At 41.1% G+C, this 15,001-nt stretch overlaps 1 protein-coding gene across 5 annotated transcripts in view; it reads left to right on the plus strand.

Annotated features, from left to right (window-relative positions):
- The window catches only part of VSNL1 (visinin like 1), an 87,112-nt gene extending 72,297 nt beyond the window's left edge, over positions 1–14,815 (plus strand). For all 5 annotated transcript variants that reach the window (XM_035319964.1, XM_035319962.1, XM_035319961.1 and 2 more), the window contains exons 3-4: positions 11,942–12,157; positions 13,090–14,815. In XM_035319964.1, the coding sequence (XP_035175855.1) occupies positions 11,942–12,157; positions 13,090–13,287 (414 nt within the window). In that variant the 3' untranslated portion in view covers positions 13,288–14,815. The remainder of the gene's footprint in view (positions 1–11,941; positions 12,158–13,089) is intronic.
- Positions 14,816–15,001: the final 186 nt, after the last annotated feature.

The raw sequence follows: 15,001 nt of genomic DNA on the forward strand, positions 1-15,001 counted from the left end.
AAAAGTCAATACGATGTGCCTAGGGACAGCAAGGAAAAAAAAAAAAAAAAAAAAGACTATACCAAGTCATTGCCCACTTACCCCTTATCAATTACATGAACTATTGCCACCATCCTTCCTGCATCTCATGTCAGACACTGGGGTTATTTCCATTTCCTCAGCTTTTCTCCCTTTTGTACTGCATTGAAACCTTCTTCTGTAATACATGATTTTAACAGCTCTGATCAGGTATCTGTTTATGTGCCAAAAGCTTAGGGACAGATACATGGTCTCCAAGCAAAGAGATGTCAGGATTCACCGGTGTTGGTTTCCAAGCACTCTATCATTAATTAATGCCCTTAGGCATTGTTAAAAGTTTGCAGTTTGGGGCACAAAAGAAAAAATAACCACTCCCAATCCATTCCCCATGACTGGTTGGGAGCAGAGGGATGAAGATGGGGGTTATTTGCATACAACTCCACAATGACTGATTTGGAGACTGTGGCTGTAATCCAGACATTTAGCCTGTTACATATGTTCCGGTTGGGAGTGAGCTGCCTGCTAGACATGTCTGGAGGTGCAGGCTGGGGTTCCCTCTTCTGGCCTCTGATGACAACAAGCAGCAGGACATACTGATTTTGTGGGCAGTCAGCCCTTCCCATTTTCTGTCTTTGAATACTTGATACTATTCTCAGCAGAGCAAAGTTCTTGCAAAGTGCTTGTGGTATCTATCATACAGCTTTCATCTTTCTCCAATCCTTTAGTCTTTCTGGACTGTGAGGGTGGTGAGGCACTGGCACAGGTTGCCCAGAGAAGTTGTGGATACCCCACCCCTGGAAGTGTTCAAGGCCAGGCTGAATGGAGCTCTGAGCAACCTGGTCTGGTGGGAGGTGTCCCTGCCCATAGCAGGGGGCTTGGAACTCAGTGATCTTTAAGGTCCTTTCAAACACAAACCATTCAATGATTCTGATTTCAGGTTCTAGTTTTCTTCCTTGGATTGAAAGGCTTATGGACTGCCCTACTGTCAAAGGTTGGATGAGCTGGAAAAGATATCTGAATCCACCAGTTCCCAGCTCACTGGAGTGATCTGTGCTTGTGAGGAAATTGGTAGTACTCCCCAGAAGCTAAGGCTTTTGTTGGTAACTCCTGAATTGGCAGGCTTTGCACTCAGTATTAAGAAAAGGAATTCTGTAGTTTAGCACTCACTGAGTTCTTGAGGTTCAAATCCTCAGATCTCTGATACTCCCAGCTACAGCCATTTTCCTTCTCTTTCTGTAGTTCCCTCTCTGCAGTACTGAGTTATAACAACTCCATCATGTTTAAGAATTTTAGGAGGGCATGTTACATAAAGTATATGAGACATTTCAGGCACGAGGATCTTTTCTGTGGTTCCATCTGCATCCGTTCATAAGATGGATATCTCAGACTTTAGTGACTCGTGTTTCAAATCCCTTTTTGGCTGGAAATAGCACTTACCGATGCTTCTATAGCTCTATTCTTCACAGAAGTTTTCACTAAAGGGTTTCACAACACAGCAGGCGCAACATTCAAGTTAATACTCTGAACCTTTGGAGACAAAACTCACTGGGAAATTAAACCTTTTTTTTTTTTTTTTTTTCCCAGAAATTGAAAGAAGTTGGATGATCTTTAAGGGAAAAAAAAATAAAAAAGAAAAAAATAAACGTCCCAGATCAGTGTATTCTCCGTCTGGTATGTTCCCAGATTCCTAAAGAGATAACATAGTGTCAAGAAAAAGGATGTTGTAATTAGTCTGGGGCATAGCTACAGCACAGCAGGATCCTGACATTGTCATAGCCCTGTGCTATCACTGACCTTGGGGTAGTGGAAGACTGTGCCAAACTTAAAATAAATAAAGTGTCCCAGTGCTGTTTTTCAGTTAAGGCAGATCAAAGAGAAATAACATTTAATCAGCCCTGGTCCTCTAGTTATGCATTAGCAATACTAATTGTTTTGACGACAATTCTCTCTGAAGATTTTTTTTTGTTAGCACTGACTAATAACTGATCTGCTAGCGTATTGACCTGTAGCACTACCACAGCTCAATTAAGTTTCTCATTGTCCAAATCTAATCAGAGAAAAACTGAGATTGAAAATCAATTCATTTCCTGCTAGTTAATGACTAATTCCCCACAAATGTGAATATAGAGATTAACTTTTCAGGTTGAAAGTTTTTTATAGAGGAAGACCCTGCCAGACGTTTCAGAAGAGGAAACGCTGTCTCTTTTTTCCCATCCATCATCCTCCAACCCCTTGGCATATGCTGGCTGTAGCTTGTTCTGTTTTACTGTGGGCCTCGCTTTGTCATAGGCTTTGGTTTGTGCTTGTTCGCTGGTCACTTAGCCTGACCCGTATCTCACATAATTGCAAGGAACCAGTATTGATGATCCAAGGTCTGTGCCTGAATTCTCAAATATTTCTCCTCTGCATGCTCCAAATGGACATTTCCTTTGTGGATTCCAAACATGTTCAATACAGGGTGACCTAGGTCTCAATATTAATGTAAGAGCTATTCACTGTCCTTGGAGAACTGAGAAAGATACAGACTTTTCTCTGATCCTACTTCAGCCTGTATTAGACTTGAATTTTTCCTCTGAAGGGGAGAAATTTCATGGCTCTTCCAAATATTTCTTTATGTGAAGAACTAACAGCTACTTTATAAGCCTCCAAATGTGTCTATGCATACACACAAGTTCACAGTATTAAAGCTACTGAGCAGAGACACAATCAGTAAACATCCATGAGATCTGGCAGCTCTCCCCTGTTCTTGCTGGCTCTATGACTCCCACTGCAGCTGTATCTGAAATAGTCGCAATCTTTTGTTGTGTTGATCGCCACACGCCTCTGAGGTAGGGATGCATCACGAACTTCACGATGCATCATGTGGAGAACTGAGACCTGAATCTAAAAAGTAATTTGGACTCTGGTATTTGGTAGTCCTCAAGATTATTCTTCATAGAGGCCCAGCCCTGCAGATCAGCTATTTATTTATTTATTTTTTTTGCCTGTCCTAAATCCTTATCTCAAGTCTTTTTAACAGTATTTCATTCTTCTCATGTCCTTTGATGAGACTCATTTATCATGTTCCTATATCCTTCCTGCTCTGGAACTGATGTTTTATCCCTGATTTTTTTTTTTTTTTTTAATTGTTGCAGAAAATACCTTGCTGGTTTCTGCTCTTGCAGCAACAGCAATGAATTGTATCAGTGTTGAAAGGCTCAGGTCCATACCTTTCAGCTGAAGCCCAGATGCATGTCTATCGATCCACTGCAATCCTATGGGGGTAATCTCTGCCTTGATACTCAGCAGAACATAATCAGATTCATATTTTTGGACAACTTGAGAGGACAACTTGATTATAAGCCTCAGAAGGAATCTGGCTGATAAAACCAATGCAGACCTCTAGTACCAGGTTGTGGTACCGCATGCTCAGATCCTGTGTTTTCCCATTGTGACAGCCTTGCACCTTTTGTATACATAAAGCACAACAAAAAGGCTAGAGCTGAGACAGAAAATGCCTTTCTCCCAGTTACGTAGCAGGGATACACATGCCTTGGGTGAGAAGTGTTTTGGCATGTGTATGACAAGCCAGGAGGAGTTAATAACCCTTGAAATACTGAATGGGAGAAGAGGGTAGAAAGAGGAAATCCGGTCATATTATGCTCTTTGTGAAGGCAGCAGCAGGAGGAACACAATCATGAATCTGACTTCTGAAGCAGTACATCTACATTAACACGCAAGAAAAATACATCGATGCAGTTGCTTCATTGCCTATTCCATCAACAGAAGCTGCAGTCTTACATATGGGCAAGGTAAATGTCATCATCTTGCAGTTTCTTGGGTTATATTAGCATCTGAGAGTAATACATGGAGCTTGGATTTCAAAAGGTACAAACTCTGATGCAGTAGCACCATTTTTATCCATTTATTTGCATTTTGGAAGGCAGAGGGAACACAATTCATGAATCATGAACAGAGTTTATTAGAGAGCTGTGCTTGCTTCTTCCAGCTTCATCTGCAAAGTAAAAATAGCTAGGAAAAGATAATTTAAATGTTCTCCACAAAACCATGCCGCTATTCCCTGCAGTTTTCATATGCATCATTAACCCAAAGAGCCCAATCAACCAGCCAGTTTTCCCCTGGCTTTACCTGTGATGGAGCAGAGACTTAGGATCCCCCATGAGACCCACTGGTGCAGCGCTTGCTTCAGCTCATGTAGAGGGGCACAGCATTGGTTCTCCCCCACTGAGATCAGTGCTGTATCTGAGGGTGGCTGTTGAGAGACCTTTGGGACCTCTCCTAGGATTTTTCTGCCTAACGGTGTGATGAAGCAAGATGAGGAGGAACAGCGGGTAGGGAGAAAGTCAGAAGATGTATCACACATCTGAATGCCATGTCTGGAAGTGTTCCTGGTATTCTCACATGTTACAGCATCACATCTCTAGCACAGCATGGAGACGTCCAATTCCACCCCTTGGAATTTCAATGAAATTGAATCCTAATAGCCTTCACTTGATTTCCAATGTATATGAACAAAACAGCTCGGCCCATTTAAAGGCATGTGATGCAGTGATGTATGTGTGCTTTTCTGTGCTGATGTTTTCTGCCCTGTGGCTGAGAGCTGAGAACAGGACAGCAATGTCCATGTCTCTGGGATCCAGATCACTTAATGGTTGATCAAATTGTTAACGGAAGTCTGCATAGCTTCCAAAACTACTTCTGCTTTCATGGAGCCAAATTCATGTACACTTGTTCATTGCCTAATAAATCTGTGCAGTAAAGTTCTGCCTTGGAAAGCTCTGAGCCTCAAATGCTCAGTGGTATGCTACATTTGTCTAAATGCTTTTCATTTAAAGGGCAGTTAGGGATAGTATCCACAGAAGGATTTAGGTGGAGTATGGTGTGAGTAACTGCCTCTGGGAACAGGATCTCGAAAGTCTACTGAAAAGGCCTGTGTGAGGAAACCATTGGAAATCTTAAGGTGAAACATCTGAACATCTTAGAGTGGTGGAAGACCAGGCTATGTATAGGATTGCTCAGCACACTTCATTATCTGTGTCCCGCTTTGCCTTGGATGTCTAAATGCTCTAGGGAGTTTGGACTTTAGTCCAACAATTAGTTATGTTTCAGTTCATTAAATAACACTTCCAATCATAAAATGGCTTGTGTTGGAAGGGACCTTAAAGATCACTCAGTTTCACGCCTCCTGCCATGGGCAGGGCTACCCTCCCACCAGACCAGGTTACTCAAAGTCCCATCCAGCCTGGCCTTGAACACCTCCAGGGATTTGGCAGCCACAGATTCTCTGGGCAACCTGTGCCAGTACCTCACCACCCTTTATGTGAAGAATTTCCTCCTAACATCTGTTCTCAATCTCCCGTCTTTTAGTTTAAAACCACTCCCCCTTGTCCTATCTTTATCTATCTGAGTAAAAAGTTTTTCTCCATCTTTTTTATAAGCCCCCTTTAAATATTGAAAGGCCACAATGATCTTCAGGTCACCCTGGAACCTTCTCCTTTTCAGGCTGAACATCCTCAGCCTTCATAGGAGAGGTGCTCCAGCCCTCTGATCATCCTCGTGAACTTCCCCTGGACACTTTCTAAGAGCCCCACATCCTTCTTGTGCTGGGGGCCCCAGACCTGGATGCAGAGCTCCAAGTGGGATCTCACCAGGGCAGAGCAGAGGGGGACAGTCACCTCCTTCCACCAACTGGCCACTGCTCTGCTGATGCAGCCCAGGATGCAGTTGGCCTTCTGGGATGCAAGCCTGCACTGCTGGCTCATGTTGAGCCTTTCATTCACCAGAACTCACAAGTCCTTCTCTGCAGGGCTGCTCTCAATGAGTTCTTCTCCCAGTCTGTTTGCATGTCTGGGATTGCCCTGACCCAGGTGCAGCACCTTGCACTTGGACTTGTTGAAACTCATTAGGTTCCCATGGCCCACTTCTCAGGCTTGTCCAGGTCCCTTTGGATGGCATCTGTTCCATCTGTTGTATCAACTGCACCACTCAGCTTAGTGTCATCTGCAAACTTGCTGAGGGTACACTTGATCCCATTGTCTATGTCGTTGATAAAGCACCAGTTCCAGGACAGACTCCTGAGGGACACCTCTCATCACCAGCCTCCACCTGCACATAGAGCCATTGACCACCACTCTCTGGGTGCAACCTTCAAGCCAATTCCTTACCCACTGAGTGGTGCACCCATCAAGTCCATCTCTGTCCAATTTGGAGACCAGAATGTCATGTGGGACCATGTCAAAGGCCTTACAGAAGTCCAGGTAGATGACATTGGTCAGTCTTCTTTTGTCAACTGATGCAGTCACTCCATCATAAAAACCAGCAGATTGGTCAGGCATGATTTGCCCTTGGTGAAGCCATTCTGGCTGTCTCAGGTCACCTCCTTGTCCTTCGTGTGCCTTGACATTGCTCCCAAGAGGATCTGTTCCATGATCTTTCCAGGCACAGAGGTGAGGCTCACCAGTCTGTAGTTCCCCAGGTCCTCCTTTCTTTGCAATTTCAAAATGGTAGTGATGAAAAAAAAGGGGAGTAAAAATGGATTTAAAAATGGGAGTAATGAATAGTAACTTAGGAAAACCTTTGACAGAACTAGAAGTAAATAAATGGTTTCAAATTTAGCATTATGATAGGCACAGTTCAAACCCCACTGAAGTAATTAGATTATTTTTATCGGCCCATACTGCTCTAGTGCCAGGCCCACACTATGTTTAGCATCATAATATTTAAGATGCAGATGAGCTTAAAAGAGAATTGTCAAAATTACCTACGATAAGAGTTTAAAATACACTTACTGGGGGAAATGCTGGAATCCTTCTTTCTCCTAAAGGAATTCCTCAACCGCTGATTTTATTAAAAAAGGTTTGTCTCTTTCTGATTCCTCTAATATTAGTTTGGGCAAGCTGTTCCCAGTTTGGCAACTCACAGTTCCCTGATCCCCAGTGAGGTGTATCTGGCACCTTCACCTGAGCTCCAGTTCAGTTTGTCTCAGGCAAGGAAGGAAGCATATGTGGGGTTTCCATATCCAGGCTGAGACCTTTCAGCAGGGGAAGGATGTTACATCATCCCACTGCTGGAATTTTGGAAAGCCTGGTATGTAGGCAAGCACTGAAAACACTTGCTCAGCCAAAAATATGTGGAAGATAGCTAGGAAAAGGCCTAGTCTGAGGATTACAAGAAGCCTCCCCACTTAGGACTGTGAAAACTTCTCCATTAAAAATAATTTAAGCTCAGTGATCCTTCTGCTCCCCCTACATCCAATCAAGGGAGAAGTTTCTTTGATGACTTCAGGCAGCTCTTCAGAGGAGCCACTCTCCATTAACTAAAGAGTGATGTGCAGCATATCCCCAGGTGATGCTGAAGCTCTCACACCCACAGATGTGGGCTCACAAGCAAGGTCCTGCTTGGCCTTGCCACGTCCTGCTGCTCCTCTCCCTCCTGGTTCCTTGCCACCCATGCAGGGATGCTCTTTGCCACTTTCCACTACGGCATGGGCATGGTTGCAGCTCCCAACCTTTCACATTCATTTCACTGTTGTTACTCTGGAGAATGAGACTTAACAGAAATAATAGAATAATAGTGGCACATTGTGCCTTACCTACCCTTATTTTGTGCATCCTCAGGAACTCTGCAACATGGGTTTTATCTATTTTAAAGATGTATCAGTCCTGACCTGCCCTTGAGCTCTGTATTCCCAAGGTAGTCAAATCTCATCCAGAAGGACAAAAGTACTGGGTCATATAGGCTATAAAAGGGCATGTTCTGCCTTCTGCTGTGTCCTTTTGTGCTGTTCTGCTTATGATCCTGTTACATTAGGTTTCAGATTTGTACAAAAAGATGCTGGCAGCGCTGCAGTTCACCCCGGTGCCAGAGCAGGCATGACTTTCCCAAAGGGTCCCAGCCATCTCAGCCTGTAAATCTTCTCCTCTTCTCATGCCTTAACACATGAAGTGTAAGAGTACAGTAGGTTATATATTACTTTTTTTTTTTTCCTAAAGGACAGAATTAAAAGGAACCTATCTTCTTATCTCACCAGCTCTTGTGTTTGTATGTCAGATTTCTGGCAGGAACCCAGAGCTTTGTCCTCCTGAAAAGCTAATGAGCAGCATCCTGCACTATTACAGACATCCATCCCCCTCAGTGACCAAAATACTGTCGCAACTTTAGCTCATGATGAAAATATCCATCGTGCTCATGCGCTGTGGTTTCAAACAGATTTAATGCTGTGGCTCTGCAGAGTGGGAAACTGTATCTGATGCAGCTTAAAATGATAACACTGACATACATGGTTGGGGATAAATTCTCGTGTCTGAAATTGGTCCCTTTACAGAAAATATTGTGGGTAACAGCTGTTACAACTGTTAGGAAAATACACTTCAAAGGGCTTCTTTCTTCTGAGGATCTGTAAGTTGGGGCTTGACCAGCAGCTATCAGTGTCTGAGTTCAAAAATAAGGTGGCTACAAAACCCATCAGTCTGAGCTTCCAAAAGAAACCAAACTTTCCAGTATTCAGAATGCTCATTTTCTCTCTCAAAGGTGAACTGTGTGGCTAGCAAACTTATTAAAGGGATGAAAGGAAACCTAAAAGAGTAGATAAATAGGATAAACAACTACTTCCTAAAATGTATTTGTAGCAGGAATTGTCTAAGGCTTTTCCCATGGGAGCCAGCTGCACTGCCTGCCAGTTGCAATCCCTTGCAGTAATCTTTTACTGACCCTTGAAGGTTTGAGACATTCTGGGTGGCAAGATCCCATTTACCCTCATCTCAGCTGGTCCCAGCTCTGCCACCTTCATGACATATTTCTTCTCCTCCGAAATTTAGTGGTAAACTAAGAGAGACTTGTATTTTTCTCTTCCTTTTTCCTCTCCTAATTAGTAGCTGTCTACAGAGAACAGTTCCTTCACACACCAGCATATTGAGCTAACCAGTCTGGAAAAAAAGTGCCGGTCAGGAAAGAGATGGGACTAGACAAGCAGAAATAAAGAAATGACCAATGGTTGGTCACCCGTAGAACTGAGTGCTGTAAAAAAAAGAGGCAGGTAGAGCTGGCCTTGATTTTTGGATGTAAAAGGGTAAAGCAGGATACATGACTGGTATGTAAAATGAGCATACACTTCAGTAGTACCACTGCAGCAGAAGGGAACTGCTGCCTTTAACTTGTAAATTATCACCTGGGCAAGGGTTTCCCGAGGAGGCTGAGGATCCTATGGACCTGCCAGCTGCTGTAGGCTCCTGAGAATCCCTGTTGTGTTTCTGTGCTTGTTTTTGAAGCATTCAATGAGCCTATGCCAGCGTGCCATATGAGGCGAACTAAATCACCCTCATATTCCTTCCTGCCAAAACTGGTGTTTGTCTTCCAGCGATCCTTGTCTCCCATGGCCACTTGGCTGAGACTAATTTAACATAGTTAACAGCCTATTTTTAATGGGGAAAAAAAAAGACCTTTACACCTTGCTAAGGCTTCACTGTATCTTAACGGATAAATAATATTTTGCCAGAGCTGGCTTCTTTTGCTCTGCAATTGTTTCGGTTTTCTTGTACTTCATTTCTTATTAATGAATCATTTCAGAATGGGCCAATGGACAATGGAAGTCTTCAAGTAGGTTTTTAAACAAGTTTTGACATTGTTTTTGAGTTGTTCTGGGCTAAAAATAATACAAATCAGCAGGTACAGACTAGAGAAGAGTGTCCTCAATCCCTAAAGGACCTTTTACTCCATTTGTTCCCCAGAGGGAACCAAACAGAGAAAAAAAAAAAAAAAAGGCTTCAATTCTAATCGTTCCCCTTGCTAAGCTGTAAATGCCACCACCTTTCTCAGCTCAGAAGAGAAAAATCATTATTCTGCTTGATGAGAAAACTGGGAGGATGCTTTTCTCCCTGTTATGTGAGGTCAGTGTTGTGAGACCAGAGATAGGCACAGCTTGCTTACGCTCATCTAATGAGGGACTGAATTATGTGTTCATGTTTCCCCATGAATTATTTAGAAATGGTCTTTGGCATCTCCAGCCACTGACCCCTGCTAATCCCTCACTTCATCCTGGGGCTCTCGGGTATTTCTGAGTGGCTGCCCCTTCTTTGCCATTTTCATAGGTGACCTTCTTCACTGAAATTCAGTTCTTTAGTTCTTCCAGTATGCTTCAGCTATGGGAGAAGGAGCCAAGAGCCAGGGGCTGGATGCTGACCCATACAGATTCAAATGAGAAAACAGCAGCTCTAACAGCAATGTTAACCTGAATAAAATACCTCTGGAAAAGGGGTACAGCATGTCCCTCTCTCTGTGCCTCCATCCTGTGTTACTGAAAAGATGTGGGAAGTGAGATGAGCATATTTGACACCACGTCTGTGATAATACAAAATCCTTCATTCCTGTAGGGTAATTCACAACAAGGCAATATTCTGAATGGATGGATGTGGACAGAATTTAGCCCTGCTACGTCTTTTGAGAGGAAGAAGCAATGTTTGCAATGTCTGTAATGCCACTGAGCCAGAGAATAAATCACATTGCAATCATACCTGTACAGCACTGCAAAGGTTATCTAGAATTGTGTCTGAAAAGTCGGTATCAGAGAAAATAAGTTTGAAAGTAACTTTCAGGTTAGGATCCCTTGGGCACTGTGCTGGGAATATGGAAACAAACATTATTTGCATACAGTCCCTTCGCTGCAATAGGACTTGAGCGTTATTTAAACTCCCTATCTTACAAGATATATTTTCTTGAGTCTGGGCCACAGAAAGAAATAAAAACTACTGCTTCAAATGTCTTATATCATACTTTTTTTTTTTTTTTTTTTCCAGAGGAAAAATATCATCCAAAAATCAACATGTGACAGTCATTCGAAATACTTTGTTAAGTGACTGTCAGTGTTCACCAATAGTGGGTATTAAGCATGAACAGTGTTGCCCTGTAGTGTTTGACTTAATGTCAGTTTTTAGCATACATATTTATATTGTGTTCGTTGGCAAAAGAGAACATATGTTCCTGATTTTTCAAGCTATATGTGGATTTGTTAAATAAATTTTTGTAACAACAGGCCCACACATCTACTTGCTTGCAACAATCCAAGGGCTGGTTACTGCTAAGCAGAAAAAATACTATTAAAATTCACCTTGGTTGCTGTATTTCGTAGTCTGACAATAAAGGTAGTAAACAATAACAGTTGTAAACGTAAATGCTCCTCAGAATTAGCAGCAGGCACCCAATATGAAATAGTTCACAATGTGATGTAGAGCAGACAAGAATGAATGCCAGCCTGGCTCTGGCACTCAAAGCACCGTCTGTCTACCTAGCACTGCACTACCCCAAGATGTGTTTTCAGCACTGTTCATAGCATTAAATAGGATTTGGTCACCCCAGCTTGTTACAGCTCGGGAACTGCTTCCTCCAAAGAACACAGGCCATGAGATGAAGTGCAAAATGCCACAGGTACAGCTTGAGCCAGAGACAGCTCTGCTCATTGCTCTGATGGGGCTGAATTTAACTCACTGGGTTGAACTTCCAAGGCTGAAAGATGGCAATCTGCATCAATTAAACACGTTTCCTCTGAAAATTGCTAAAAACATGGAATGTATGGAATGTAACTACTGCTTTACACCACTGTTATTAGGTGCAATCTCTAATTTGTAATCAATTGCATTTTAAGGGTCATCTAGTTACACTTGCCTTTTGTTCTCCCTTACAATATCTCCTTAGCATTAAATCTATCTGTAATACATTTTGCAGTAAGCTAAGAGATTTTCACAGGAATCATTTTTTAATAATCATTACACTTTAACTATTACAGAAGTTTACCTTACATATTTTCAGTTTTACACAAAGTCTTCATAATCTTCAAAATCTTCATAAATATCTTACTTTGGTATTTTGCAGGCAGCTGCATAGCATGCTCCCTTACATTGCCCACAGTTCTATTTATTATTTGATTTTGCAGTTCTTTCCGTACGGAGATGCTTCAAAGTTTGCCCAGCATGCCTTCCGAACCTTTGATAAAAATGGAGATGGGACCATCGACTTCAGAGAGTTCATTTGTGCATTGTCCATCACCTCAAGAGGCAGCTTTGAGCAAAAGCTAAACTGGGCCTTCAACATGTACGACCTGGATGGTGATGGTAAAATTACAAGAGTGGAAATGCTGGAAATTATAGAGGTGAGATCAATATGGCACTAAAAAAGAACATGTCTGAACATTAGTAAAGTTTAATTACTTTTTCACATACCTTTTAGACTTTAAGGACATGAGACTTCGCACTGTATCATTAAAAAAGTGCATTTTATATATCTATCCTATACTGACTCATGCCTATGTGATGCAAACATATGAACATTTTAATAGATGTGTAATCTTTGAGAATTATTGCAAGTACATATGTGCCTATAAGATCTTAAATATCAAGAGGTAAATTTGTTTTCTGATGAAGGGATTAAGCATAAAAACAGCAGAGCAAAGGATTTACAAAGCCCATCTCAAAACCACTTGACACCCATTAAATTACTGTTTTGTTGCTTGAGTGGCTGAAAGCTTAATGGAGATTAACTTCAAATGATTGCAGAAATTTACAGGGATAACAACGCAGTATTTTAAGTGAGCTTTCACAGAGGGGCTTTAAGATTTAAGACAACCATCACATATAAGGGGAAGCGTAGTTTACCTCCCTAGTTATCTGCCAGCTACTAGCCATCGTGGTTACTGCCTGACTTTGCTCACATGTATGCATGGAAAACTTTTGAAAGATGATGACTTCTAAAGCTGTTTATTCATAGCTTATAGGGGATATCTGAAGGGAGTGACTAAAACCAAACAAATATATTTCATCCAGGGAATAGGTTACCACAACTTTGCACTGTAAAATAGAAAACCTAAGAAACTTACTCCAATATACAAGAAATATTTAAAGAAGAAAGCAAAGTCCATTCTTGCTTGTTTTAAGTGAATGGACATCAGATTCTAAGAAAAAGAAAAATCCTCAGGGAAACTGGCAATCAGTTTATTGTTAGAATATCATTCCAGAATTTGAACATATCAGGAAAAAAAATCAAGTTAATCATATGTTGAATTTTCTATATGGTTTCTTTCCAAAGGCCATCTACAAAATGGTGGGCACTGTGATAATGATGAAAATGAATGAGGATGGTCTGACGCCTGAGCAGCGGGTGGACAAGATCTTCAGTAAGATGGATAAGAACAAAGACGACCAGATCACACTGGATGAATTCAAAGAAGCTGCAAAGAGCGATCCTTCCATTGTATTACTCCTGCAGTGTGACATTCAAAAATGAGCTTGTGTACAATGCATTATAGACTGCACAGAAGTTTAATGTTCCATTCAGTTTGCAGCTATTTCCACACACAAAAATTTGCTTGGACTACCTATAAATGGACTTGCTTCTTGTGTTTGAAACACTTGTGTGCATGAGAATGTCATTTGCTAAAGAATTTTAAAAGTATATATTATAAAAATAAACTGCCACAACGTGATGTGTGCACTGTCATTTCATAACAGCCCTATTCCTCTGAAGCCTGTGCAGCAGTCCTGTGCTGCAGTGAATTATATTATTTATTGTTCATGTTTTACTGATGCTAGCTCTGTGTCTCCTAGACTGAGTAATGTTAGTGACACTGAATTCCCATGGTAATGTTAACTGTTTATTATAAACCATGTCACCATTCTGCTGTAAAGTAGTATTGGACAGACAGAGGGAAGACTTCCTCAGTTCTTGAGTCTGATCCACACGTGCTTGTATTGTCAGTGGATATAAATGTACTTCATTTGCATGCCTTTTAGGTTTGCCTTAATTCTTACCTCATTTGCATCCCTTCAATCTGGAAAGAGCTATGTCAGAGGAATGCAGTATAAAAAGCAAATCCTGCTAAAATGATCCCTTTAAAAGTATATATAAATATATATATAATGTTTAAAATATTGTTTTATTGGAAGTTTAAAGGTTTTATTGGAAGTGTATTGATCTTTGCCTGAATTTTCAAAAGCTTCCACAGAGGTTGCAATATATATGTCCCAAAATAAATTTATAACATTTGACCTTTTCCCCTAATTCTTATTTCACATCTTCAGCATGGTAACAGGAAAAAAAAAAGTTCTATAATTATCTGTCACTGTACTACTGGGAAATATATATATTTCATTATGAAAGCATGAAGAAAACTTTTTTGCACTTACTCGGTAGAAGAGTCATATTATACAAAACCAACAGTTGTAGTGCTTGTGTTACCAACAGAGCAGCTGTTTATCCTCTAAGATGTTAATGCTAAGATTTAACAGTATACCTACAAGACCTGTGCTTACATAACTTTTTCAGCCAGCTGGAAGTCAAATACAGTTTATTTGCTTGGCCTAAACCTGGTCTTTTAATGGTTTCCACAGCAAGTAAGTCTCTCCTCTTACAATATGATATGAAACTAATAGAGGCAGAAAATAGAGTGGTATTATCAAAAAATTGTTATTGATAAATTAACCTTTCAGCATGATTATTGAGAAGAGGTAGTCGAAAGAACCCCCTTTGTCCTCAATTCTACGTGCAATCAAGTTTATGTCTATAACTTGGCAAGTGTGAGTTCTGCACAGCCCTGGGAAAGCATGGAGAACTAGCAGATTGCAGATAATCTTTCCTATACTAGGTTTCCCAGTTGCTTTAAATAAAGGCCATTGCTCATAGGTTGAAAAAAAAAAAAAAAAAAAAAGTTGTCTGAAAAGCTCACTCTACTGCATGTTTGATATTTCCTCTTTGCCTTATGAAAGGAGACAGTACTCCCAATAGCTAAAAATCAGACAATAAAACATGACAAAACAAATCATACTCTGCACTTTCAAATGTTAAAAGTGAAGCTCATCTTAAAATTGAGGGAAAAACACCACACTGCTATGTGCACACTGCACATTTTGCTAACAAACATATTTCAGGAGGGAGGGAGGGGAATCAATCATGACCACAATCACTACCACAACCACAGCCATCCTCTCCTATTTAATTTTCC

Source organism: Oxyura jamaicensis, chromosome 3 (assembly GCF_011077185.1).
Source record: "Oxyura jamaicensis isolate SHBP4307 breed ruddy duck chromosome 3, BPBGC_Ojam_1.0, whole genome shotgun sequence".
Classification (NCBI taxonomy): Eukaryota; Metazoa; Chordata; class Aves; order Anseriformes; family Anatidae; genus Oxyura; species Oxyura jamaicensis.